This window comes from Athene noctua, chromosome 11 (assembly GCF_965140245.1).
Source record: "Athene noctua chromosome 11, bAthNoc1.hap1.1, whole genome shotgun sequence".
In the NCBI taxonomy this organism is placed as follows: Eukaryota; Metazoa; Chordata; class Aves; order Strigiformes; family Strigidae; genus Athene; species Athene noctua.
This window is the reverse complement of record NC_134047.1, coordinates 24,147,032-24,173,159: the sequence shown is the minus strand read 5'-3', so window position 1 is coordinate 24,173,159 and position 26,128 is coordinate 24,147,032. Positions and strand designations below refer to the sequence as shown.

At 59.0% G+C, this 26,128-nt stretch overlaps 1 protein-coding gene across 1 annotated transcript in view; it reads right to left on the bottom strand.

The window, feature by feature from the left end:
- Window positions 1-2,819: 2,819 nt before the first annotated feature.
- The window catches only part of EFNB1 (ephrin B1), a 47,574-nt gene continuing 24,265 nt past the window's right edge, over window positions 2,820-26,128 (bottom strand). Inside the window, exons 2-5 of the mRNA XM_074915076.1 lie at window positions 20,333-20,610; window positions 5,188-5,280; window positions 4,078-4,206; window positions 2,820-3,212 (exon numbers count right to left, since the gene is read on the bottom strand). Coding sequence (XP_074771177.1) covers window positions 2,824-3,212; window positions 4,078-4,206; window positions 5,188-5,280; window positions 20,333-20,610 — 889 coding nt within the window. The 3' untranslated portion in view covers window positions 2,820-2,823. The remainder of the gene's footprint in view (window positions 3,213-4,077; window positions 4,207-5,187; window positions 5,281-20,332; window positions 20,611-26,128) is intronic.

The window sequence follows — 26,128 nt, the reverse complement described above, 5'->3', positions numbered from 1 at the left end:
TTTTACACCCGTTCTTGTGGTTAAAATTTCTTTTTTTTTTTCTTTTTTTTTTTTTTTCTTTTTAGTTCTCATTTGTTTTTCTAAGAAAAAGCAACCAGAAAATAATTCAGAGTTTATACAAAACATCTTTACATTATTTCTTCCAAAAAAGACTAGTATTTACACAAACAAAATGAAGCAGAAAAAAAAAAAAAAAAAAAAGAAAAAACCAACCAAACTTCAATGCTTTCAATGAAAAGAACCGAAGGGACACACTCCGTTTCAGGACCCAGCAGACCGAGGTGCTCAGCAAAAACCAAGAGTTCAGATTTCACCCTTTCTTCACATATTTACAAGGTTTCTCAGCTGCCCCCAGCAGCAGGAGCGGGGCCGAGCCGCGGCCCGGCTGGGGGACGGTCACCGCAGGAAATCACCCGGCGCCGTCGGTTTGCTTTCGGTACAACCTGTGGCCAGACTCCTTCCCTTCTCCTCCAAAAACTCAACCAAAACTAAATTAACTCCCAACTGCCTCTTCCACATCAGCCGTCGATGAAGAATCCTTCACCACCACCCCCACCATCTCCACCGCCCAACCCGGGGCTCTGGCCGCTGCGGAACTGGCAGATTTTACTGATGGAAGAGGGCACCGGTGAGGAAAAAGGGGATTTTCTTTAAGACACGATTTTTCTGTGATTTCTGAGAGCAGACCCCATGTCCCGGCAGGGAATTTGGGGTCCCAGCCGGGGTAGCCCCAAGTCCTTCCACAGCCCGGGGTGGGCAGTGCTGGCACGGACGCTGTGGGGGAAAAGGGGGGGCTGAAAGGTGCTTGGGGGAGGGCTGGGGGAGCGGGGAGGAGAGTTGGGCAGGGGGGAGCACCCAGTTTAGGGCCCTGGAAGCTGTCCTCACCTCGGGCTGCCGAGGGCGGGAGGAGAGCTGGGGCAGCACAACCCAAAACCACAAAAACCAAAATCCCAAACCAACAATGCTCCCGGCCCGCTCAGGACTGCAGGAAACCCCCCCCTGCCCCCCTCAAAGCCCAGCGCAGCACCCCAGCCCTTGGGTTTTTCCTGCTCTGCCCCTCCTGCCCGCTCCTCCTCGGTCAAGGCACTTTTGCAGAGCAGCTCTCTCGCTCTTTGGGCGCTTCCTACCAGAGGTTCCGAGGCTCTGGGGAGCGGCGAGGACACGCCAGGCCAGGGAGCCCTGTGCCACCAAACCCAGCCCGGGGGGGAGCAGCACCGCCCGCCCCACGCTTGCTCCCTGAGCAAAAGCAGCTACTTCTGAAAGGAAAAGAAAGCGAGGAAGGAGGGAGGCAGCCGGCAGCCCCCGGGCTGGGACAGGGCACTGCCAGCCCCACCGGGCTCGTCCTCCTGGGAAGGATCCTGCCGGGAGAGCCCATGGCTCAACCCCTTCCAGTTTTTGGGCAGGAGATGGGCAAGGCAAGGGCAGGGCGAGCTCGGGCAGCAGGACCCCCGGGAGGTGGCAGGGCTGGTGGACACTCCTGCCACCAGTCCCCGAGGGCAGGGCGTACAGACGGGCACCACGATGTCCCGGCTAAACCCGGCGGGCAAAGCCTTGGGCTCAGCTCCCAACCAGGCCAGGCCCAAGGGATGGCTCCAGGGGGCTCCCAGCCCCGAGCACCGGCCTCCTCCTGGCACCCCTAGCTCCCCCTGGCACCGGCTGCACATCGGGAACGTTTGTTTTCCAGTTTTCCTTTCCAAGGACAGCCACCTGCAGCATCGCCGGCCAGGGGACAGGACCGGGGGCCGAAGCTACCCCCTGCCCTCCCGTCTCCCTCCTCCAGCTTCGCTTCCAGCAGGCTCAGCCCCAGCCCGACGGAAGATAAAAACCCTCAGCAAAGGCTTTTCTTGGCAGCAGGGGCCGGGGAGAGCTGCCCGGCCAAAGCTGCTGCTCCACACGGGGCAGGAGGAGCACCCGGACTCTCGCGCACTGAATGCTTGAGACATGGTATAGATAAATTTTTTTTTTTTTCTTTCTTTCTTTTTATAAAGAGACTAAAACAAGAGTCAACAGCTACGAACACAAAAGTTTAAAAGGGCAGCGGCGGGAGCAGCGGGGTCTGCCCCGCGGCCGGCGGGACGGCGTGCTGGAAGGAGGCGACAGTGTGTGCCCGAAGGCGGCGGGCAGGGGGCCGGAGTGCCGCCCAGAATTCACAAAAATAAAAATGTTACAAAAAAATTAAAATAATTATAATAATAATAATAGTAGTAGTAGTAAATCGGGTTTGCCAGCTTCCTCCCTGCACAGTTGTCTGCATCTTGGCACCTTGGCAAAGCATCCTCCTCCTCCCCCCGCTCGCTGCTCCTCCTCGGAGCGAAGCTCCTCGCCGCGGCCCCGGCGTCGCTCCGGGCTCCGGGACACCAGCGGCGGCCGACGCGGCACCAGGCGCACGGGCACCTCCCGCCAGGACGTGGGGGTGACGCAGGGAAATCCCCAAACGAAAAAAAGGGTGGTTGGTGGAGTCTCCGGGTTTGCCGGCGATGTCCGAGCGAGCGCAGAAAAGGCACGGCGCCCGCCCCGCCCCGGCCGGCTGCAGTCTGGAGAAGAAGAGGAGGATGCTGAAGGCTCACCCTCGAGTCTCGGGATTACAAAAGCTGAGAACTACAAAACTAAATACAAAGGGGAGAATCAGCGCGCGAGCGTGCGAGCGAGCCATCCGCTCTCCGGCGCCGGACCCCGGCGCTCCCCCGCGCCGTGCCGTGGGGTTCGATTCGCTTCCTCCCTCCCGGCGCCAGACCGCCCGTGGGGAGACCCGGGGGGGCGGCGGCTGCCCCCCGCGCTCGGCGCTCCCGTGCTCCTGCGTCGGCGGCTTGCCCAGGCTGCTCCTCACACCTTGTAGTAAATGTTGGCTGGGCTCTGGGGGGGCATCTCCTGGACAATGTAGACGGGGTGCCCGTAGTCCCCGCTCACCTTCTCGTAGTGCGGGCAGTAGTTGTTCTCTGTAGTCCGTAAGGGGATGATGATGTCGCTGGGCTCAGAGCCCGCGTTGCCGCTGCATTTCGGGCTGGCCAAGGTGCTGAGGGACAAGGCTGCGGCTCGCTGCTGCGTGTGCTTCCGGTGCCGCTTGCGGATCTTGATCAGAAGGACGACGAGGAAGATGATGATGAGGATGAAGATGACGCAGCCGGCGCCGATCGCCGCGAAGACGGCCACCTTGGAGCTCAAGAAGCCGTCGCTGGGACCTTGGGTCTCCTGGCCGTCCTGGTTGACGGAGCCTGCGAGGCGAGGGGAGGGAGGGGGGCGGTCAGAGGGCCCAACAGCTTCCCCCCGGGCTGCCTGGGGAGGGGAGCAGCCCCCCCACCTCCAAGGGCATGGCGCCATCTCCCCCCCCCCGACCCACACATCCCCCTCTGGGCAGCAGGCGCTGGGCAGGGCAGGCCCTGGGCAACCACAGAGGAGGGAACCACGAGCCCACTCCCCCACCCTGTATCGCTGTCCCCCCCCTTTTCCATCCCCCGGCCGATGGAGCAGAGCATTGCTCGTGACTGGGTGACGACCGCTCCAGACCCCTGGAGCCTTCGCTGCCCGCGACAGACCTGGATGCTCTGGTGAAAGCGGGATCTGACACCCGCGATATCCGATTACTGACCCCCCGCCGCCTCCTGACCCCCGGGGCTGGGGCAGCCCCAGCCCCCCAAGGGGAGGGCGCTTGGCTGGCCGTACCGGGCGAGAAGAAAAGAGCAACTCTTCCCTATTTCATCTGATTTCACTTTTCTCTCAGCAGGGTCAGGAACTCAGGAAACCGCCTTCAAAGGGCTTTCACACTGGCTCGGCTCAAAAACCCGAGGACCTCGCCTCCTCTAAGCCCTCTCGGATGTACCACGAGGAACAGATGGGCAGCGAGGAGGAGGAGGAGGAGGAGGAGGGAGAGTGCTGGAACAGCACTTCCCTGCAAAACTCCCGTCAGGAGCGGGGAAAACAACCCCGGGCTGCAGGACACAGCGACGGGCACGACGTATCCCTGGGATCCACGCAACAAACCCAGCCCAGAGCAGCTGCCCGGCAACCTCCAGCCCCCTGCCCTGGCAGGCAAGAGCCCCCCCATCATCCCTCTCCTGGGGTGTCTCTGGCAAAACTCACCCGGCTTGCCGGGCTCCTCCACCGCGGGGACTTTGCTGCGTGGGCTCTGCGTGACGATTTTCACGGTGTTGTCAGACTCCTTGCTCGGCCGACTCGTCGTCAGCTGCTCTGGGATCACCGCGTTCGGGTCTGGGGAGGAGAGGGATGAGAAACCTCCATTCAGCCTGGACGGCAGCAGGTCACTCCCCTGCCTAAACAAAAATTGCCCCCCAAAATCCCAGCTAGTCACCCTCCATGGGGCGCACGGGAGTCACAGGAGCAACGGGAGATGCTGAGAGCAACAGAGCTGCTTCAGGGCTTGTAGGCAGCAGCTTCCCCACCCTAATCCCCCCCCGGTTTTTATGTTTTCTGAGCTCCCATGCGTGGGTTGGGGCAAGTTTCTCGCCTGGGCAGCGGGAGGAAGGAGAGGGGAAGGGAGCCTGCCAAGGCTGCAGAGTTGCTGCTTCTGTTTGTTGTAAATATTGGCCCCAAAATGAAAACACAATAATGAAAAGCAGCCACCGGGAGCTGCGCATCCGGGTCGGGGGCTGGAATGAGCCCGGGGCCTGGCTGGGGCTGGGAGACACCCGGCAGCTTGTGCGGGAGGTGTTGGGGAGCTCCCCCCCGGGAGAAAAGCAGGCTCTGCCCCAGCCCCGCCGCTGCCGATGGCCTCAGTGTCCCGCTGCCACGTCCCCACAGCGTGGTGGCCACGGCCGGGACCACTCTGAGTACAAACACGGATGCCTGCTCGGCTCGATCCCCCTCTCAGGTGCCCAGCAAGTCCTGGGGGAGATCATTTGTGCCAGCCGCACCCCCCACTCTGGGGTGATGCACTTGTGCAGGTCGGGGGTCCCGCACTGAGCGAGCTTCCCACCGGGACACTGGCCACGAGCTAACGCGGAACAATCACTCCATTTTAATCCCAACGCACCAAACGTGTGCGAGTGTTGGCAAAAGAAAAAAAAAGAGAGAAAAAAAAAAAAAAAAAATCCTAAAAAATGAAATTCTGCTGAACTAACCCAGGAGGCCTCCCAGGCTCCAGGGACCAGATCCAGCCCCCCCTCCCACCTCCACCATGGCAGGGCTGGGGCCCGGGTTCGGGGCCCAAGGTTCCGGCGCGGGAGGACTCACCCTGCCCCACTTTCATGACAATCTTCATGGAGCGTGTCTGGCAGACCCCTCCCTCCCGGTTCTCCAGGCCATCCAGCGTCCCGTTGGAAGTGGCTGCAAGAAAAGAGAGGGAACATCAGGCAGGTTTCCCACCGGCTGGAAGGGCGCTGGCAGGCAGGGCCCCGCTGTCCTCCGGCACACGAGGGACCTGGCAGGAGCTCGGCACCTCCCGACACCCCCGTTGCGGCCGCTTCTTCACGCCCCAGCCCGCTGCAAGTGTTTAATGCACCGAGTTCTCATTCTCTGCACCTTCCAGAGATGTCTGCGGCGAGAAGGATGGGAGCCCTCCAGCCGCCCCTCGCTGCCACATCCACACAAGCGAGCCATTCTCCGCGCCTGCACCCTCCTCCCCCTTTAATTCCTGGATAATTTCCTTTGCTCCTTGGTGTATCGCAGGAACACATGCATATGCACAGCTTAAATTATACATATATAATTACACACTGTGCCTCAGCGAAGAATGTAAACTCAGAGCCCCAATGGGGTTGAGTGGCTTTAATTGCAGGGCAGAAGCCAGTTAAATTCACATTAACTTTTTGCTTTAGCCGGCACAGAATTTTAAGCCTTTCAATCCTGCCGCACGTCTCCCACTGCCACCACGCAGAAACCCCCCCCCCCCCCACCAGCCCTCCGACATGAGAGAAAAAAAAATAACCCAAACCAAAGGATTACAGGATTAAGCACCTAAATGGCAGGTTCTGCTCAACATATTCAAAAAAACGGCTTCTGACCCCAAAAGTGCCCTCGTCGCCAGCAACAGCAAGCACCCAGCTGAGCCAGGATGGGAGATGGGCTGGGTGGCCCTGGGTTACCAGGCCAGCACCTCCATCCACCACGGCAAACATAAATCACCCTGGTGCTCCACCAAATCCAGGCATTTGTTCACCCAGGGAAGCAACAAATCCTGGGAGGAGCTCGGCGATGGCACAGGGCCCGAGCGGGGCTTAGGAAAGGCGATGCACCGGAGAACCATGAAGCTGCGGGGATGATTTTACAGAGACAAGGCAGGGAAACAAAGCAGGACTTGGCCAGCACAGCGCGGCCAACACCTACCCCGAGCCTCAACGCCAAAGCTCAGCCCCGAGGTTTCGGGTTGCCTGCGCAGCCCAAATCCTGCCTCCACCCCACAGAAACTCGGGTTTGGGGAGGGCGGCTGGGGGCAAATCCATCAGACCCCGCTGGGAGTCAGCACGGAGGTGAAGGGAAGAGGCTGGGTTACGGAACTTGCTTTCTTTTGTGCAGGAGAAAACTCGCCCTCCTGTAGCGGGACCCTTGGGTGCCTCGATGAGGACTCATGCCTGGATCACGCCGCGATGGAGGCTCGAAGTCCATCAGCTCTCTCCAAACGCCTCTGTGCAATCAAGGCTCTCGTGTGAAACACCAGCGCATGTTTTACTAATCAGGATGTCACTGGGCCGTTTGCTGAGTTATCACCTCTCCCGCGGCAGGGTTTTGCTGGCCAGCAGCTCCCTGGATGGAGCCGTACATCCACGCCTCTGGGATTTGCTGGCGGGCGTTTTGACAGGAGCACTGTCAGCACAAATCCCGACACAAACGCCTGGGAAAGTGGAGAAAAGCCTCCCTGCAGCCTGCACGAGCTCTTCCCACCGTGAACTGGAGGCGTGAGCAACAATTCCCCACAAAAACATCTCGGGGAGCAAAGTCTGGCAGAAGGCAGAGCAGCCCAGTTCTCCCAGGCCAGAGGCACTGGTGTGGGGAGGAAAAAAGCCGAAACGTCCCAGCTCGTGGCCCTGAAGCAGTTCCATGAGGAGGTTCCCAGCACCACACCGTGGGTTGCTCCATCTCAAATAGACTTCACCCATTCCCACCGCAGGAAAAAAACAGAGCAGTCTGTAAAAACCAGCCTCTGCGAGACCTCGTAATCTTATTTATAAGGTAATGACCTAAATTATAGCAAAACAACCTACAGAGTAAGTATGGCTTGAGCGCAGGGAACCAGGAGATCCCGCAAAGGTAGAGCACGCAGCAGTAACAGGGGACAGCAGTTCTTCCAAAGTAACTATGGAGACGTTGCATTCGGATACAACAAAAATATTAAAGGTCCAAACAGGACAGAGGAACGGCAGCTGGAGTCTCAGAGATGGACGAGGGGACGCAGCTGAGCATCCTTCCTTCCGTGCCACACACAGGACTTGGTTTGAGAAGCTTCTTCTTGTTCTGAACGTCATCACGATGAGGGGAGAAATTAGCTTGGAAAGGGAATGGCACGAAAAAAATGAAGCGGCTACTCAAGGGAAAAAAAAAAAGGTAAAAACGCTTGCAAAAGCCATGGCGATGGTCTCCAAGACGGTCTCTTCAAACAAGCTGCCATGCTCCGTATAGATCCAAAATGGGCCAAAGCAAAGCAAGATGCTCCACAAAGCCGGCCGGGCTTCCAAAAGCCCAAATCCCATCCAAATGGCCAAAAGAGAGAGTACAACCTCCGGTGGGTTTTATATAAACACGTAGGACAGACCGAGGCGTTGGTGAGCAGCAGGTCCGGAGGCGGGCGGGGGTCCCCACTGACCCGTGGGCACGGCGGCGCCGCAGGCTCCTCTGCCAGGCTTCACTGCAAAGCTCCGAGATGGAGCTGATCCTCCCGCTCCGTTTCTGGCTTTCTGGGTGGAAGATTTCCCAGCAGAAGGTCACACGATCGGGCCAGCAGCAGACCCAGGATCCGGGAAGCACCTGGGATGGAAGCCCAACGCGTCCGGGATCCTCGGCGCCGCGCTCACAGGTCCTCACCCTCCGCGGCCGGTGAAATCCAGCAGCAACAAATGCACGGCAAAACGGGAGAAAAAGGTTAAATCCACAAGGCTCAACAGTGGGCAGCAGGGCGGTAGCAGGAGGCAGAGCTGTGAAACGATGAGGGAAGACAGGCAGGGAGCGGGGGACACCCGGGGGACGGCCGCCATCCCCACAGGCAGCATTTGCAACGTGCAGCTCCGGCGCATCGGCAAGGCTCCATCCGGCTGGGCCCCGGCAACCCGGAGCGTCCCGGGAGCGTTTTCTTACCCCCTTTTCCATTTTGGAGGGACTGAAGAGTTTGGTTGTAGGACCGGGAGAGCAGAAGCAGCCTCTGGACAGATGACTTTTACTCGGGCTTAAAGAGAAGGCAGCCCCCAGCCCCAAGAGCTATTAGATGCCTTTGCCTTAATGAAGCATTAAGCCTCAGGCTGCTGAGTGATGAGGATTTAACGTTGATACCATTAACCATGTAATTGCTTGTCAATTTAGAAGAGATGCTCAGCCTGCATGGCAGCACAGGCAGGACCTCCGCTTGCTGGCACGACTCGCCCCGGTCCTCGGGCACGAGACCAGTGAGACGCCAAGTCCCAGCCCAGTGACACACGCCAGCCGACTGGGACAGATGCCTCTGAGAGCCCCAACAACCCCCGTGTTTCCACCTCCAGCGGCAAGCGGAGCCCTGTGCTGTCCCCAGTGAGTCACACTCTGCCTCCCCACTGCCAGCACTCGGGAGTGTCACCGCAGCTTTTCTTCCTCCCTTAAAAATATTTCAAATGGGAACTTGGGTTTTGGCAGATGGGAAACTCTGGAAGTAATACCTGGCAGCAGATGAAGGCAAGGGTCTCTTAAATGGTCAGTTTTGGACAGAGCGAGACGTTTGCTTTCTCTTCTGGATTCCCTCTAGCAGGACTCCGTTATGATTTGGGCCCCAAAGCACAATTAATGTGCTGAGCCTGTAGCGAATCCAAGTCTCTTTCCTTTTATTATTCTTAATTACTCTTCCATCTGTGCACCGCGGCCCTGCTCCAGACCCAGCCAGGCGCTGCGTGGACGCAGCACGGACACCCGCGCTGCGATCCCCCCCTCGCCCCCAGACCCGTCCATGATTCGCGTTTCCATTTGCACAGCACCCACCGGCACCCGCCGCCACTCGCTGCCAGGGCCTCGGGGTGCCCCCAGCCTGACCCCCGTCCTGCCAGAGCAGACAGGGCAGCGGGAAGGCACAGACCAACCCTGCTGAGGGGCAGCGGGTGGAGAACGGGCTCAGGTCAGGCACCGCTTGACCGGGACACCCACATCAGGCTGAAAGCCCCGCCGGGCACAGGTAAAGACCCTGAAGAGGTGCTCAGACGCTGTGCCAGAAGACTCTCTTTAAAATAAAAATCCAGTTCATGCCACTTCCCTTCTCCAAGACTTTCAAGGCGTTCTACGCACCCTCAGTAGGGTTGTCGCATCGGCAGAGGTGTTGCACCGGCACCCAGCTCTGTCATGGCACCAGGCTCCTTTCCCCCCCATCCCGGCCAGGGTTGGCACCCCAGGGGACCCACAGAGCCACTTCCAGGTCACCGAGCAGCACCCGCCTGCTCTGGGGCTGCCCTGAGAGCACAGCTTGCCTTCAGCCCCTTCTCCTTCTCCTCCTCGGTGGAGCTGGGAGGTGGCAGGGGCACAGCCCCGCTGCACGCAACCTACGCTCACAGTATCACCATTATTATTAATATTAATATTATTATTATTTCCTTGCCAGGCCCCGCTGAAGGGAGGCGAGCCCACCGCTCCCCCCTCCCCGCACACACACACGTCACCCCAAGCCCCTTCCATCAGCTCCAGCACATCGGCTGGGTCGGCTGCCAGAGCAAGGGCAGGGGCTGCGCGGGGGGAGCCGAGCCCCGCGCTGTCACGCTGCCAGCGAGGCCGGCAGCAGCCTTCCAGCCCAGAGGCAGCTGCGCCGGGAAGGGGCCCCTAAAGCCCTAGAAATGTGTGTGCGAGCCAGCCCAGCCCCGTCCCGTCCCTAAACGGCTGCAGGAGGTGCAAGGCTAGGGTTTCACACATCCTCCTGGCAGCCCACGAGCTGCTCCAGCCTCCCAGCCCGCTACGGAAAGAGAAACGTGGAGCAGCCGGCTCCCCCTGCACCACTAACCCCGAGGATGTCCTGGGGTGCAGGGGCTGCCCCCTCCCCAGCGTCGGAGGGCACTGCTGGGTCCATGCAGGCAGCCAGGATCAAGGTCATGGTGCCAAGAGGGGTTTCTCTGTCTCCCGCCCCTATCCTGACCGTGGGTCAGCGTGCAGACAGCCCATGCAGGCCCCTTCTCCCGCCACCCCCCATGGTCACCGCGAGATGACCACCGTGGGCAGGGATCCCCAGCCTGCTACCACCATCACCTACTCCCCGTTACCCCCAAAAATCCCCTTCCGGCAGGAAAAAGCTGCTCCCAGCACGGCGACGGCTGTTGCCAAGGGGTGGGCAACACGCAGAGATCCTTGGAACTGGGGGTAACCACCACGACCTTCTCACTCTGCCCTGCCAGCTTCCAAAGCGCCCCAAGACCCAAACCTGTGTTTCACAAGCGACACGCTCCCTGTTCGTTATCTGTGTCCTCCTCGGGGTTTACTGTCTCAGGATCCCAGAAACAGCTCAGAAAAATGTGGGTGTTTTCTAGAAAACAGCCCATCCCAGCACTGCTGGAGCTGGGGTTTTGAAGCACGGAATGAGGAACCCTCCTCACGTCCCAGCAATCAGTCCCAGGTTCCCTTTGCCTGCAGCAGAGCATCTCCCGGGGTCAGGGGAGCCCCCTGAATAGGCACGGAGCTTGTGTCCTCCCCTCTGCCCCCACAGGGGACAAAGAGGGGTCCCGGCCGGTTACACCCACCAGACCCAGGGCTGCCACACCAGCGCGCACTGGGCCATGGCGTGCCGAGGCTCATGGCCGTGCTGCTCCTCCTCCAGCGTAGCCCCGAAGCCTCCCACTGCCACCGCTTCATGTGCAGAGCGAGGTTGGGGCTCACAGTTCGCCTCCACTGCTCCCTCCAGCTCACGGTGGGGATCTCGAGCCCCCGGAGCAGCACGGTCCCTACCCAGCTCCCGCAGGCACAGTCGCATCGGCCCATCTGCCCAGTTACCGGCCGACACAAAGGTTCCACTGGTACTGGCCATGGTACTGGTTAAGGATTTCAGCTCTCCGACGTGCTTCATCTTCCTGGGAAGCACTGGGGTATGGCTGGAGGGGAGGGGGATGCTAATGCCCACCAGCACCATGCGCCCAGCCCCGGAATTGCCTGGCTAAATCGATTTTATGTATAAAAATCCACAACTCCCCCTGCACCAGCCTCCCTGCTGCAACCTCGGACTGAGTCCTTCCATCGGGGGGAACAAGCAGCTACAGCCGAGCCCTGGTGGGTCTCCAAGCAAGGCATGAGGCAACAACCTAATGGTGCTGATTCGGGCTGAACTGGTTATAGTAATTATTTTGCGTTGTTGCAAAATCCTACAAATTTTCCCTGCTGAAGGGAGGGCCCGAACCTGGGGCTTCAATTCCATCCTCCCCATGCACCCAGCAAGCAGAGGATGGGCTGCTGGCCACCATGCCCTGGGCAACCTGGCCTTCCCAGCTCGCAGTTCTTGCTCCAGCAAACACCTGAAAATCACCAGGTTCCAACATGCTTCTGAAAACAGGAATGAAAACAATCGCACCGGGTCTGGCTGGGATGGAGTTCACCTCCTCCTGGCTAGGGTCAGCCCCTCCCCAAGATAATAAAAATGTTAAATTAGCCCCATCCCTTCTAAAGAGCAGCAGCTACGTTCGCAAAGCGCAGGCCTGGCAGCGCCAGCTGGGTTAAGGGGGGAAGAAGGGAGGACACCACGTACCCACACTCATCCTCGTGTGCTGCCGGCCCTAAACGCTGGCCCGGGCCCAGGCAAACACTGAGGCACCGCATGGAAAACGATACCTTAACACAAGTAATGCTTAAGCGAAAACCTAATTTCCCAGTAAAACAGCTTTCCGATGGAAAAATTATAACCAATCCTCGTTAGGACTATAATTAAGAGTCACAGCTACATTTCAGGTAATCTCACCAAGGCCAGGAGCACTTTTTGGTCACAAGACCGCTGCTTGCTTACTCTCCCACAAGCCCTTTTGCCCCAACACCACCGAGATGTTCACGCAGAAAAACCTTGCAAGGTCCCCGTGTCCCCGTCCTGTGCCAGGGGGCTCACGCAGCCCCGCTTCTCGTGTGGCTCAGGGCAACTGGGGCACTAAATAAAGCCTTTGTCTTCAAGGCCATCCACCCCCTTCCAGAAAAAGAGAAAGGTTATTTGCACAGTCTCTGTGGTAGCCCCATGCAGCTGGTTATAGGTCAGGGAAAAAGTGCCATGTAATTCTCCACCTGATGCTCTGCCAGAGTCATTTGTGGGCCCCGCTGGGAGCGGGAGAGGAGGAAAGCACTTATTGCGTTTTAACAGGGTGTAAATCTCTTCAGTTAGGTAGCAAAACATCTGCGACTCTGACCGAGAAATCTGCCGTGAAGGGGATGGAGAGGGGGATGGTGCCACCCGCCGCCGGCGAGGCCGGTGCCAACGCGGCAAAGGGGACGCGGAGCTGGCGCTGCCCGAGGAGGCCGGCGGAGCTTCAGCCATGTCCCCGCTGCCTGGGTGCTGGGCTGGAGACAGCACAGAGGAAAATCAAAGTTATTGGGGAGCAGAGAGGCTGATTCACGTGGAAAACTGCTGGAAGTTCAATCTGCCTGGGAGAGGTCCCAGCAGGAACGCAGGAGGGGGTCCCAGCTCCACGACACCCGCACACAGACACAGAGGCCTCCAGCAACACCCTGAGTTACAGGATCCGGACTCCAGACGCGGATTTGCCCCCTCGCTGAGCGAAGGATGGAGGAAAGGGCCTCTCTGCCCCCCAAGTGAGGGCCGAGGGGTGACCCCGCTGCTCCCCGCCAGCGCGCCGCGGCCGGGTCTCCATTAGCTGCGTTAACACCCGCGCGGCGCTGCCGGGCGGGATCAAAGAGCAGAGTCATTACACAGCAGCAGCAGAAAAATCATCATTCCTAGGGCAAAGAAACTTCAAATGGTGAGTAAAACCAATTCTCCCCAGAAAGGCAAGCTTTTAAAGGTGCTGCACGCAACCGGGGCAGCACTCCCCAGCACAGCCAGCCTGGGCAAGAGGCGTCCAAAACCACAGGTCATTAGAAATTAAAGAGATAGAAAGGGGCTGCATGTCACAGTTCATTAATACCAAACCTCCTCGGGCTCTAGCGGGTCTCCTGGTCCAAGCACAGCATCGCTTGGAACCCCGCAGCCTGCTCCTGGTCTGACAGCCAGCACCCACCCCAGCACCCAGGCCACCCCGGGTGATCGCCCAAGTGATCCCAGCTTGAAGCTGAAGCTTTTCACGCCAGGTCGGAGCGGCGCTTGTGCCTGCAAGCCTCTTCCTAGCACCCTGGCAGCAAGAAAGCACCGTAGGTGCAGGAGCAGGAGGAGATCCCAGGGGAAAAGCCCATGGAAAGGGTCTCGATGACGAGGTGGTTATTTAAAAAAATACACCAAGGAAGTAGGTGCCTGCACGTATTTGCTGTACTCCCCTCCCCAGCCGCTCCTGTATGCTGGGATTTTCTTTTCAAGTCTTCCTCAAGCTGAAGGCTTCTGCTGCCTTTCAAGCCTCTTACTGGAGGTTTAGTCCAAAAGGCACCAAGTTTGAAGCCCTCCCGGCATTACGGAGGAAGCCGGCACTGAGAACTGGGGTCCACCGTGCATCTGCAGCTCCAGAGGATTCCCTGGGGTCCCAGTCCCGTGGCAGGGGGGAGCCAGGGCTGGGAGGGGAGGAAGAGGAGTGGGGGCAGAGGCACGGCCACAGCATGCACCCCAAAATGCCTGCAGCATTGGCCCTCTGCTGCAGCTGCAAAGGGAGCAGCTTTTTTGGGGTGCGCGCAGGGCAGCAGCCCCCAGCAGCGTGGAGGGGTGCAGGGCAGGATTGCCCAGGCTGCACATCACCTCTGGATGTCACCTCAGTTTTCAGAAGCACTGAGGAGTTAAGCCTGGTTTATTTTCTACTAACGGGTCAGGTCAGCGTTAAAAGAAACGCTCTTAGAAATCGCTTGTCCCGGGGAAGAGCATCCTGGGATGCAGGCAGCGCAACTCCCCAGGCAGACACAACCCGGTGCCTGGCTCCCCACGGCGGGGAGAGCCCTTGGCCCTGCAAGAGCTGCGGGCAGCTGCCTGTTGGGTGCAGGCAGGGGCCAGGCTGCCCAGCAGGCAGAGAGTTAAGCGGCCCCGGCACCCCGGTTGCAGGCAGGGCCCCCCTCTGCCCAGCCCAGGAGCAGATCAAAGCGCTGGGTATTTACCTCCTGGCCGGGTGGGGGACACTGGCCCTTTCTGATAGGGCTTTTCATCCCTATTAGGGCCGTGAAAGGCCGAGCTATGAGATCAGCTGCCAGGGGCTGTCCAGGGACAGCGCTGAGCCGAAAAGGTCAGGAGGGAGGAGGAGAAGAGAAAAGAGGCAGAGGCTTAAGGGACAGGGCTCAACAAAATCGCATTTACTGTGGTCACGGTCTTCAGACAAGCCTCCAAGACAAGGAATCGCGTGTTGTCTAAGGGCCATTATTTGGGTTTGACACGTCCAGCGCCCGGGCTTTGAAGTTGGGAGTGGGACACTGTTAGAGACCCGTTTGTCTCCGGCGCGAGGCTGCCGGCTCCCACGCAGCATCTCCCGTAGGGAGAGGGTCTCCTCCACCCTCTGCCACCAGCTCCCAGCAGGACGGGGACGGAGGAGGAAAGCCAGTCCATCCCCAAACCAGACGGTGATGCCACCACGCCGGCTTTGCTTCGCCCAGGCTTTCCGCATCGCCGCAGGGATGTCGCAAGCCGGTGGGACGAGGACAGCGTCGGCCCATTTGGGTGAAGAATGAGGAAGCTGGTTAATTGGGTTTTTATCAGCACAAGTTCATAGCTCTCATCATGGCATCAAACGGCACTTTTGCTTTCAACTCATCTTCACCAAACAAGTTGTGGGACGGAAGATGAGGAGCACATGAAAGTGGCCACATTTAAATGCAATCAGCAAAGAAAGCCAGCAAAAAGCTGGCGGGCTGACAAACCGCCCCAGGGGGCTGCGCCTGGCCCCCCCCCTCACTGCACCCATCAGAGACGGGCAGCCAGCGCAGCACTTGCCAGAGCAGAAGGAACCGGGGAGGAAATTATTAAATACCAAAGGCTGCAGAAAGGAGCTCAAGCAGCTCCATAGACACTCTCACACATGCTGGCATGGGCTAAAGGCTTCCCAAACCAACAGCAGCTATTTCGGAAGCTGGAGGAGTACAGGCAGCAAAGCAAGCATGGCAACGTGTCCCAAAAAAAAGAAAGGAGGAGGATTCTGGCAGTTGGCAGTATATAGGTGACCCCCTTCTCCACAGTGAAGCGCAAGCCATAGAAAAACGCTGATGTAGAAAGGCCCAGGGACGAAGCCCACGTCATAGAGGCAGCAATGGTTTACAACAAATAATTCTTGCCAGGTTAAGTCTAATTGCATCTAAAAACAGAAATGCAAGACAAGGGTTTTAAAGAAAGACTCAGGGTAATATATCTGGTCTCGCTGAATCCTGCTGCCAAAAAGCGTTAGATTGGATTACGAACATTATTACATCAAAAATGGGTTGAAGGGCTTAAAGACTAACAATAAACAGCGTATGTATTAGATTTATGGGGCAAACATCCACCGGGGCCTCGCTTTTACTTCAGCGTTTTCATCAAGCGAGGTCTCTTTGCCTTAAAGAGGCTCACGGGAGAGGTGGGACACTGCGGCCATGCCCAGGGACTTGGCAGAGGGACGGGCAAGAGATCCTGCCTGGAAAAACACCTCCGGGCTGCCCATCCCACCTGCAAAGAGCTGCCTGGAGAGCAGCGGGGCTGTGCCTGGGGGCTCTTCGCTCTCCCCTACCCCATCCGACACAGGAAGGGCTGCAGGGACCACCACCACCGTGTCCAAGGATGAAACGGGTGTGAGGCTGAGGAAAACATCACCCGAGGTGGGTCCCTGCCAGCCCAGGGTGGCACCAGCACCGCCGGGCCGCATCCAGAGCTCCTGCACAGCAGCAGCTCCTCCTCACACCGCCCCGCTGCCAGGACACAGGGATTAATGCATCTCTATCTAGGCACCTCATTACCGGAGATAGTAAAACTGGAGCGAGTTCAAAGAGTAGCAGCGAACGCAATTAAGAGCTGGAGTGAATTAGGAGGGGAGGTGGAAAGAGCTGAACCTGCGCAGCTGGCTAAGCCGTGGTGGGGCTGGAGCTGCCCACGAGCAGCCCAGGAGCGCAGGCACCAGGGAGGAGGGGGAAGGCTACTTGGGTGGGACGCAGACAGCCAAGAAAGCAGAGAAAAATCATCAGAAATTGGTAAAAACCAAGGCCGAGGAGAAATGTTGGTACAGTCAGGCTCCGGGACTCGCAGGCATGGAGCAGAACCCCCCCACCCCACCTCTAGGACAGCACCTTCCCAGAAAGTCTTCAGTTTTCCTCCTCCTAGAGCCTCCTGCTCCTGGTAGCCCAAAAAGCCACTGGATGGATGATTTTTAAGCACTCAGACACGTTCTTCCCTCCCATTTCAGGCATTCACAAGCAACCAGCTTCTCTACCAGCTCAGCAGGGACGAAGGGAGGAGGAACCACACGCCTGCTAATGAGCCAGGAGCACCTTCTACCTCGATGAGGACGGTGTGAGGGATCCAAGCCCCGGTGCTGCCCAGGGAACGGCCGCAGCACTCGCACCCGCACGCAGCTCCGCGAGTGCAAGCTACCCCGGCGTCCCCATCGACCTTTCCGCAGCCCGACCGCGGCTTTGTTCTTGGCCCAGGAACCCCTAAATGGGCTTTCTTTTGGGGGCAAAAAGCAAGAATTCATTCCTGTTGGACCTCACCTTCCTACCTCCCACACAGCACAGCAGGAGGAACCGCCCAGGAGAGCCACTGCCATGGGCTTCCCGCGGCGTGCGGCGGTTCTGCAGGGAGGGGACGGGACGCTGGGGACAGGAGACTCCCACCCAGCCACCAAAGGCAGCCAAGGCAGGGAGGCAGCCGCAGGAGAGCAAGGACAGAACAAACCACGGGCTGCCCTGAATCGAAAATCCTGCCATGGAGCAAAACACCCAATTCCCCAATTCCCAGTTCTCCACTCTCTCAGGGCCCTGTTCCAGGGACGGTGCCCCGTGTCCTGTCGGAGCCCCCTGTCCTCCACCAAACCTCTCTCTCCAGCCTGGACCTGCAGGCAGGAGCTGCCACATCTTGTTCCTTATGAAAAGGCTTCAGAAGCAGCATCACCTTCCCCTGCCCAGCCCTGGGAGAAAAGATGCTTTTAACAAAATCCTGGGGCTGGTGCAGAGGGGCTCGGTGCGAGGCTCCGGCGAGGATGCGCAGAGGTTATGTTCGTTTTCAAAAGCCTTTTTCATTGCTAAGCCGAAGGCCGGGGCCGTGTCCCTCCATGATAAAAGTGGCCCTAAATAAGTCTTGGCATATCCAAGGCAAGGGAGGGGGGAGCAGACCTGAATGGGGAGGGATCCCAGGAAGCTCCCCCCAGGCTCCGGAGGGGAGGTTTTCCAGCTGCCTGGGGAAGGTGGGGGGCAAGCGGCACACGTCCTGCTGCTGCCCCGCTCCCCTCCGCTTCGGCATCGCTTCCCCCGGCTTAGGGCCGCCAGCAAATGAAAAGGAAGGGGAAAAAAATCCCTTTTGTGTGTCAAGGCAAAGCTTGGGGAGAGGGAGGGGAAGGAGGAAAAAAAAAAAAAAAAGGGAAAAAAAAGACAAAAAAAAAGACAACATGTGGGTGGTCTGCTGGGGAGACTTCTGACTTTGTTTTTTTGGCTATTTTATTTCTTGGCAGAAAGAGCTCCTGGGGCTGCTCGGCAGAGGGTACGGCCAGATCACAGGAGCATCCTCAGCCCACCCAGGGGCCAAAGTTCAGCTGGCAGCGGCCGCTCGCTCCCAGCGCCGAGGGGGCTCGCTTCAAAGCGCAGAGGAGTCAAGAGAAATTAAAGTCAGAAACAGTGCGAGGAGGGGGGCAGAGAGCACTGAGGAGAGGGAGGGACACCCCACAGGGATGCTCTGAGCACCCCACTCGCCACACGCCTATTCCAGCCCTATCCAGGCATCCGAGATGCTGCTGGGAAATAAAAAGGATAAATAGGATTTTTACGGCAGTCTCTGGGGAGATCCCCCCTCGCCTTGGGATGAGAGCAGGATTGTGTTACAAATAGAGAAAAAATTTCGAGACAGGGGAGAAGATTCCCACTGCTGGTAGCAGAATGATCTAAAGGAAGGTTGGGCACAAATGTGAGGAGTTTAAAAGCCTCAGCCAAACCTCCACCGGGAGCTGCGTTCGTAGTCGGCAGCACGCCGTCAGCTGCTTGTGAAAACACCACCGAAAGCGCCGGGCGGCGGATTGAACTTGAGCAAGAGCTTTCGTGTGAAATGCAAAGCAGCTTCTTTTAAAATCTGGGCGATTCAGAGCCTGGTAAAAAAGCCTTCTGCCTGCCCTGCCTGCACCTGCCTGCCAGACCGCATTGCAACGGGAGCGGGACCCCACGCTTCTCCACCCCGGCGCTTCGTTAGGCTCCTGAGCTCCTTCTGGGGAACTTTTGGGGGGCTATTTACAGCCTGAGGGTCCTACAGGACACAGCAGAGAGGTGCAAGGCAGGAACCTGTTTTCAGCCCTCATTAACACGACGACTATACTGCTGCTTGAACTTGATCCCTGAGCACAGAGGAGCTGCTGACAGAGTGCTTCAAGCACACAAAGAGCAGAATCCTGGCTGCAAATTTAGCCCCTCTCCCCCCTCTTTGCCCACTGCAGGGAAAGTTTGCTGCTGAATTAAGCCTGGCGTCAGCCAAGGGATGCCAGGAGGGGTGACCTTTTGGGGTCCCAGAGCCACCAGGCTGGTGCCAGCCACGGTTACCAGGGGTGAGGGCGATGGGAGCCCGCAGAGGAGCTGCGCCGGGGTTTTTGGCATCGCCAGCCCATCCCCGGGGCGCCTGGGCTTGCAGCCAGCGACACCTGCACCCCCAAGGGCTGCAAAGCGGGTGACCCCGCTTGCCCGTGTCCCCCCGCCACCAGCGAGGGTGACGGAGCGACGGCAGCTCTGGGCAGAGGCCGGCCTGAGCCAAGCGGTGAGTCAGGCCGGCGCAGCCCGCGCGCCCAGCAGGCCGGGCGGGTTGTTGCGCCAGGTCCTGGCCGCCATCCCCCCTCCTCCGGCCACACGGTGCGGGGCGCAGGTGACAGAAACCCCTGCCAGCCCCTTCCTCACCACCCCTCCGCACTCAGCCACGCGTCAGGAAGCGCCAAGCGAATTTCCCCACGGAAGGAAGCCAGGCTGGGCGCAGGGTGACCCGCCGCACCCGTCCCGGCTGCTTTCCGCGCCCTGCATTTACTCAAATTATTCTGCAGCACAACTACGGGCAGCCCCAGCCCCAGGGAGGGCAACCCAAGCCACGGCCCGGCGCTATGGCAGAGCCCCTCTGCCCGCAGCACCCTCACCATCCCCTCCGAGGGCAAAGATTTGAGGCTAAAAGCACATTTTTGACCGACTGGAAAGCACCAGCTCCCCCGGCTCGGCGCTTGCCTCGGCTGACCCCTGCGCCAGGCCGCGAGCCCACGGCACAAGCCACGCGGCCACCGTGCCCTGTGCCGGCCGCTCCGCCGCGGGTTGACCTGGGATGCGCCGAGCGAGGAGGAAAAGGCGAGGTTGAGAAAATTCATCCACACTGGGGCGGGCACAGGAAAATACAGCCCTGTGCAACAGTCCCCTGCGTGCACAGACCACAAGCTCCAAGAAAACTCGGCCCTCCTTCCCTCTCCCCTCCATGTTATACCAAGAAACAAGAGGAATGGGCCAATGTGCAGGATTCAGACCACATTCAGGCTTTCTGCTGCCGGGGCTGCTCTCGGAGGCCGCAGCCAAGAAGGAGGATGAGCACCCCCTCGGTCACCGTTCCTCCCAGTTCCAACTGCCACACCAGCAGCTCACCAGCCCCGAGGCAAACCCCTACAAGAAACACCTCCAGCAAAGATGGCAGCAAGAAATCATCTCCAGCCGTGACGGTGCTCCAGACACGCTGCCCCTCGTGCCAGGGCTGACCCTGGCTTGTGGACGCTCCTGCTCCTGGCCGTGGGCAGGGCAGGGGACACAACACCGCAGCCAGATACGGGCCGGTGACACATTCCTCCCCCTTCTCCCATTCAGCAGGAAATATTTTCCATACGTGTCAGCTCTTTGCACCGGCCAAGTCGTGAACAAGCGCCTGGCGACACTCTCCAGGCCTCCGTGGCCCCCCCCTGAGCCGGGGCCGGCGGCGAGGAAGAGGAGGGCAACTCACATGTGATGAAGTAATCCTGCTGCCGCTTGAACTCCAGGCCCATGTAGTTGGGGCTGAACTCCTGAAACTTGATGGTGAAGCGGATCTCCTGCTCGGGCCGGTTGCACGTCACCAGCACGTTGGGGTCCATGACGGTGCTGCAGGCATCTGCCTGGTCCTTCTTCACCAGGTACAGCTTGTAGTACTCGTAAGGCTTGGACGGCTCCGCCTTGGGGCAGATAATGTCCAGTTTATCCCCAATCTCCGGGTAGATGACTAGTCCCTTCCCAGTCATGAACCTGGAAGAGAAGAGGGCGAGAGGTCAGCCACAGGCTCGGGTGCCGGCCACGCCAGCCCGTCCCACCCCCTGCAGCACCCCGCTTTCACACCGTTTATTTCGTGCTTCAACTCTGCTGCTTTCCCTCCTCAAGCTGGTTTTTGACACCAAAACCAAGCTCTCTCCTCTTTCTTCAGCACCGCTGCGCGTGCAAGGAGCCAGCGTCGGCTCCCACCAACAAAACCAGGGGCTGGCATGGTTCCACCCCACTCCCCAGCCCCGCTGCCGCGACGGGGGCGAGCACCTTCCCAAGACCCTTCCCCGGCGCCCCGCAGAGGGAACAGAGTCTTTCCGCAAAGGGCCGGGGAGCAGGCGGCCTGGAGACACCCCGGCTCTGCGCGATGGCCGGGCAAGGAGCTTCCTGCAGGGACAGGTGATAATTAGGCACAGGGAGAAATCCTGACAATGGGGCGCGGGGAGGGATCCCTTCCACGCCCCGGCTCCCCGAGGTATTCCTGTCCCTAAACGGGTGGGAGGGAGGGAAGCATCCTGCAGGACAACTTCTACTAAACCAGGCTCAACGGCGTGCCCAGGAGCGTGGGAGGACCGGATGGAGAGGAGCAAGGAGGGAGGAAAGCTATTTGGGGCTGGAAGGCAGGGCACTGCGAAGGGAAAGAAGGCAATATGCTGATAATTAGCATTCAGATTTCATTATTATGGAGCAATACCCTCGATTTTTTTTCTTTTCAGTGTGAAGTAGAGGATTAGGGCAACAAGGAGGGAAGCAGCAGATCGTCTACTTTGATGTAGGGAATGTAACGCGTTCTCGATGGAAGATAAGGTGGGAATGGATGTTCCTGCAAAGTTATCTCTGCCGTGACTCCCTCGTGTAACTTGGGCACAGCAAAAAACGACGCGTGTGCTTTCCCCTCCCGCTCTCGGACGTGAGCGGGCCCTGCCCCATCCCACCCCGGAAGGATTGGGGGACAGGATACCTCCCCGCAGCCAGCGGCTGCAGGCACGGCAGGAGGAAGATCAAACACACAAGCCCAACCTGCTCCGTGGCTCTGGTACAAGTCTTAGCAAGAAGCCACGGAAAGCTGAAACCAGCTCCAGGCCTCCGGCTGCGGGAGCCCCGGCGGATCGGGGCTGGGAGGAGGCAGGTGGAGCCGGAGCCCACGCACACCCCGATGCCCTCGGCAAGGGCTCTGGTGCTGGGTGCCAGCTCTACCAGCGGGAGGGACACGGCCAAGACAGACAGACAGACAGACATCCATCAGCTCGCCGGGTCAGAGGGGGCAGCCGCAGTGCCCACCCTCGCCCAGCCCCGGGAGAGGAGGCAAGGCTCAGGGCGTAGGGCGCCCGCCACCCACACGGCTCCGAATGCGGGAGCTGAATTTGGACGGGTCATTGCCCCATCCTCCCTGCCCGGCTGTGGCACGGCCTCGGCCACGCCAGCTCCAGCAGCACCCTGAGAGGCACCGCGGCCGCGGGACAGGGGGGATCACAGCAACCCCAGCACCACCGGCTCAGCGGCCGTGCCTCTGCCGTGTGAGCTGGCGGGGACGCGATTCGATTTCGTAAAAGCGATGACCCTTCTTCCAGCAGCCTCACGAGAGAGTCGGAAAGTTAACCCCTCAACGGCCCGGGTGGGTGGGATGCTGCCCGGTGCCGCCAGCTCCGGCCCCGCAGGTTGAGCCGCGCTTTGCCCAAACGCTCCCAAGTAGGTCAGCTGGCCCGCGGCCAACACGCCGCTTCCAGAGCCTTGGGAGCGATAAAGGCCTCCCTCACCCACGGCTGGAGCCCTGACGCCATCCCAGGAGCCGTGCAGCAGGAGATGCAAAGGAGCCCCTGCCCCTCCCTCCCCCGGCTCGGCCTCCCCGCCCCGCCAGCCCGCAGACATGCAGCGCAAGTGAACACTTGCACGCTCGCTCACGGGTTCCCACCCCGAGAGGCAGCTGGATCCCACACTCATTTTCTCCACGGCTGGGCTGAGTCAGAGGCTTTCTGGCACAGGGCTCCCAAGTGACTCAAATTCCCTCCTCCAGCCCCTGCCAGCTCCCTCCTGCCCAGAAGATGCCAAACAGGAAGCCACAAACAAGTCAAGCAGATGTCTCGCAATGCCGGAGCGGGAGGAGAAGGCTCCTCGCCACCCCCTATCTCCATACCGGCAGGACCTCTCACACCTCCTTGGCCAAAGCCTTGGCCAACACCTGCAAACCCACCGGCCCACGGGACACCAGCCCGCGCTGACGGCACGGCCGGCTGGGATCAGGTCACACTAATTTTTAACCAGAGGAAAAGGCCGTAAAACAGCTGAGAAAATCCCAGCACCACATCCTGCCAGCACTGCTTCATCCCAGAAAAATTCAGAAAGAAGGCCTACGTTTGGTTTCCTTGGTCCGAGGATAAAACGACAAGCCAGGTTTCTTCTACGAGCGCTCGGTCTCAGCCTCAGAAGCAGGCAGCTTCCGCCTGGGAATGAGCCCAGGAACAACTTCCAGATCTCCTACGTGAACATCAAGCCAGACAGAGCCGGCAGCCCCTCATCGCACTGCGGGGGGCTTTTGGGGTGCTCCCTCCGACCGCTGCTCCCCGCCAGCCGCATCCCTGCCTGCGCACACACCTTTCACCCTTTTTTCCCCCGATTTCCCTGATTTTTTTTTTCCTCTTTTTCCCTCTTCTCTAAAAGCAGGGCTGTTCCCAGCCCACAGGTCGGGCAGCAGGAGCGGTGGGGATGAACCCCTGAAGCATACACCTTCAAAACCCCTCTTGCTGCTCTTTGAGCTCTTAACCATACATCGAGGCTTTTTTTCCCCCAAAATTTTGCTTTGTCGCAAGCAGTGCCTTATGACAGCCATCCTCGGGAAGACTGACAATGGTTCCCGTCACGTGAGAGGCCAGTTCTCCAGGAAGTTCTCCTTTAAAATACAGAAGGTGCAAAGCAACATTTATCACAAGAACGCCAGAGAAAAAAGCGTCCAAAAATTGTTGCAAGTTGCCTGTACGTGGTATTACAGCAAGTTCTGGGTATGAGAAATTTGCCTTCAGAAGGGCCATTGAAGGCGAAAAAGAATGACACTCCTGACTTGTCTTTACAAGGACACATCTTCAAATTTATCTGAACAGGGAAGAATGAACAGAACTCTTTTTAAATTAATGGGGAATTCACTGTGCCCTCAGAGCACAGGCTGTAATTTCAGGGGGAGGGGAATCAGCTGTATCCTCCACACCTTACAGCTTGATCTCCCTGTTTTAAGGCAGGGAGGGGAAAAAGAAAAAAAAAAATAAAAAATCAAAATTTAATTCAACCTTAACGCTGTAACCAAGACTGACACCTGCACACCAACTCGCTCAGGGACGCAGCCCCAGACACATACTCTATCAGACAGCCCGAGCGCGGGTCCAGCAGAGCAGCAACGCACCCAAAACCCCACTTTCTGTCCCCGTTCCTGGGACACAAACAGACCCCTGGGCACCACCCGCCCCAGCAAGCCCCTTGCAATGGGAGGGGGGCAGACCCACCACCAGTGCCCCGCTGGCGAGGGCCCAGCACTGTTGGGGCTAATCCTGCACGGTGTGTGCCAGAGCCCTGCTGTGGAGGGCCACGAGCAGGCACCCAGCACCCCAACCCTCCACAGCACCCAGCGGGGTCCCCCCACGCACACACCTGCCCCCCCAAACCACCCTCCTCTACCTCTCCCACCACTTGGGAGGAGGATGGGTGGCTCCAGCTTTTATTTATTTAGCATCAGTACTACCACCAGTTAGCAGCTCACAGATAACATCTCAGTATCCCTTCTCCTGCTGTCACAGGTGCTGGGAAAGATTAACTACACCCATTAAAGTTTAAAAAAAAAAAAGTAATTTTTTTGCCACTGCTGGGCAGAGTGTGCCGGGAGGGGAGCGCTGGCCTCCGCTCTGGTTATCACCAGCTTCACCACTTAAAGCCCCTCGAGGTGACTTTTGGGTGGCACCTGCGGTTGCCCACCCGCAGAGCCGTGCTGGCCACCGAGGAGCATCCCTGGGCCAGGCATCCCCCCCTCCACCCCCCCCATGGCCCCCAGCTCCTGGCCCCCGGCTCCCGGCCCCGCAGGTTCCTTGGGAGCGATCAGGTGGCGGCGTCCAATTTCCTCATTGTTTCGGGAGGTGTTTTCTGATGGGAAAGGTGAAAAGGGTATTTGTGAGCCTTGTAAACCGATTCCTCCGAGTTGGGTAAACAAGGGGAGCTCTGTTGGCAGCGGGATGCCGGGATGCCGGAGCAGAGAGACGGGATTAAAGAGCAGCCTCTCCCCTGCCCCGAGTTGGGGGGCCGCTGGCGGGGACCCCCAACCCGCTGTGGACCAGGAAGCCCCCCCCTCACCAGCGCCGGGGGCCAGTCTCCCCTCAGGGCTCCAAGAAGCTCCAGTGCAACCTGACGGAGCGACCCAGGGGCTACAAGCGGGACCTGCCGGGGACTGGGCCAGCACTCGCTGCCAGAGGCGGCCGCCCTGGCATGACAGAGGTGGTTGGCTGGAGAGGAAAAGGAACGGGGTGATAAAAAGATGATAATCCCTTGAAATACGCAGCGGGGCTGCCCTGGGGTCCAGGGAGGGCTTGCAGCCCTGCGGCGCCGGCTGCTCCTTCGGTCCAACCCCGACACGGCTGGGGACAGACCCCCCGATGGCTCGAGGACAACCGGGAAACCTGGTGCAACTGCAGGCAGGGAGATGCCGTCCCGCCACCGAGGAGCCCCCACCTCAGCTTCGAGGAGGAGCAGCCACGTGGGAGGGTGGCGGAGCTCCCGGCAAACCACCTGCCAGGTCACAAGCCCGTGGCCTCCCGGGCTGGCTCACGGGACACCGGCCACCCCAAGGAGCTCCCCGGGGGTGTCTGCAACCGGCAGACCCCAAAGGGCATCGCCCAGGGGTGACCTGCTCCATCCCACCACGGCGAGAGGTTCAACAAGCCCCGGAACAAGAGGGAAAAACCCGCTGGTTTGGTTGGAGCAAGCTCAGGATTTGTGTTGGGCACAACATCTCCCTCCTCCAGGCACCCCCCCACCCCGCGCGGGCTCCTCTTCTCCCCAAGGGCACCCACAGGCTCGCAGGCCGGGTCATGGTTAATCGTGGACCAGCCAACATGTTCACAGCAATAGCTGCAAACACGAGCGTCCCGCAGATAGGTGGCACCTTTATACAAACACCCCAGCAGTCCTCTCCCTTAGGGAGAACGTGACCGGTAAATTGCTTGAAAATAGAATTTTTTAAAAGAATGGGTCGACACACATTCCATCAACGTCTCTCTCCCCAAGCCCAGGCATTCTTTGCACCCCGTCAACTACAAAATTTTGGGGTCAGCATCACCTTTCCCCATGCCTAAGGAACACAATGCACCTCACTTTATTTCGGGCTTTGCAGAAAACCGAACAACATTTAACAACCATCTTCTCCTTGGAGAAGGTGCTCTAAAGCATTAATACTGACATACATACAAGATGACATATGCTAAATGCTGTTTTCTTCAAAGAAATCCAAAAATAACTGTATCTTACAAGGAGG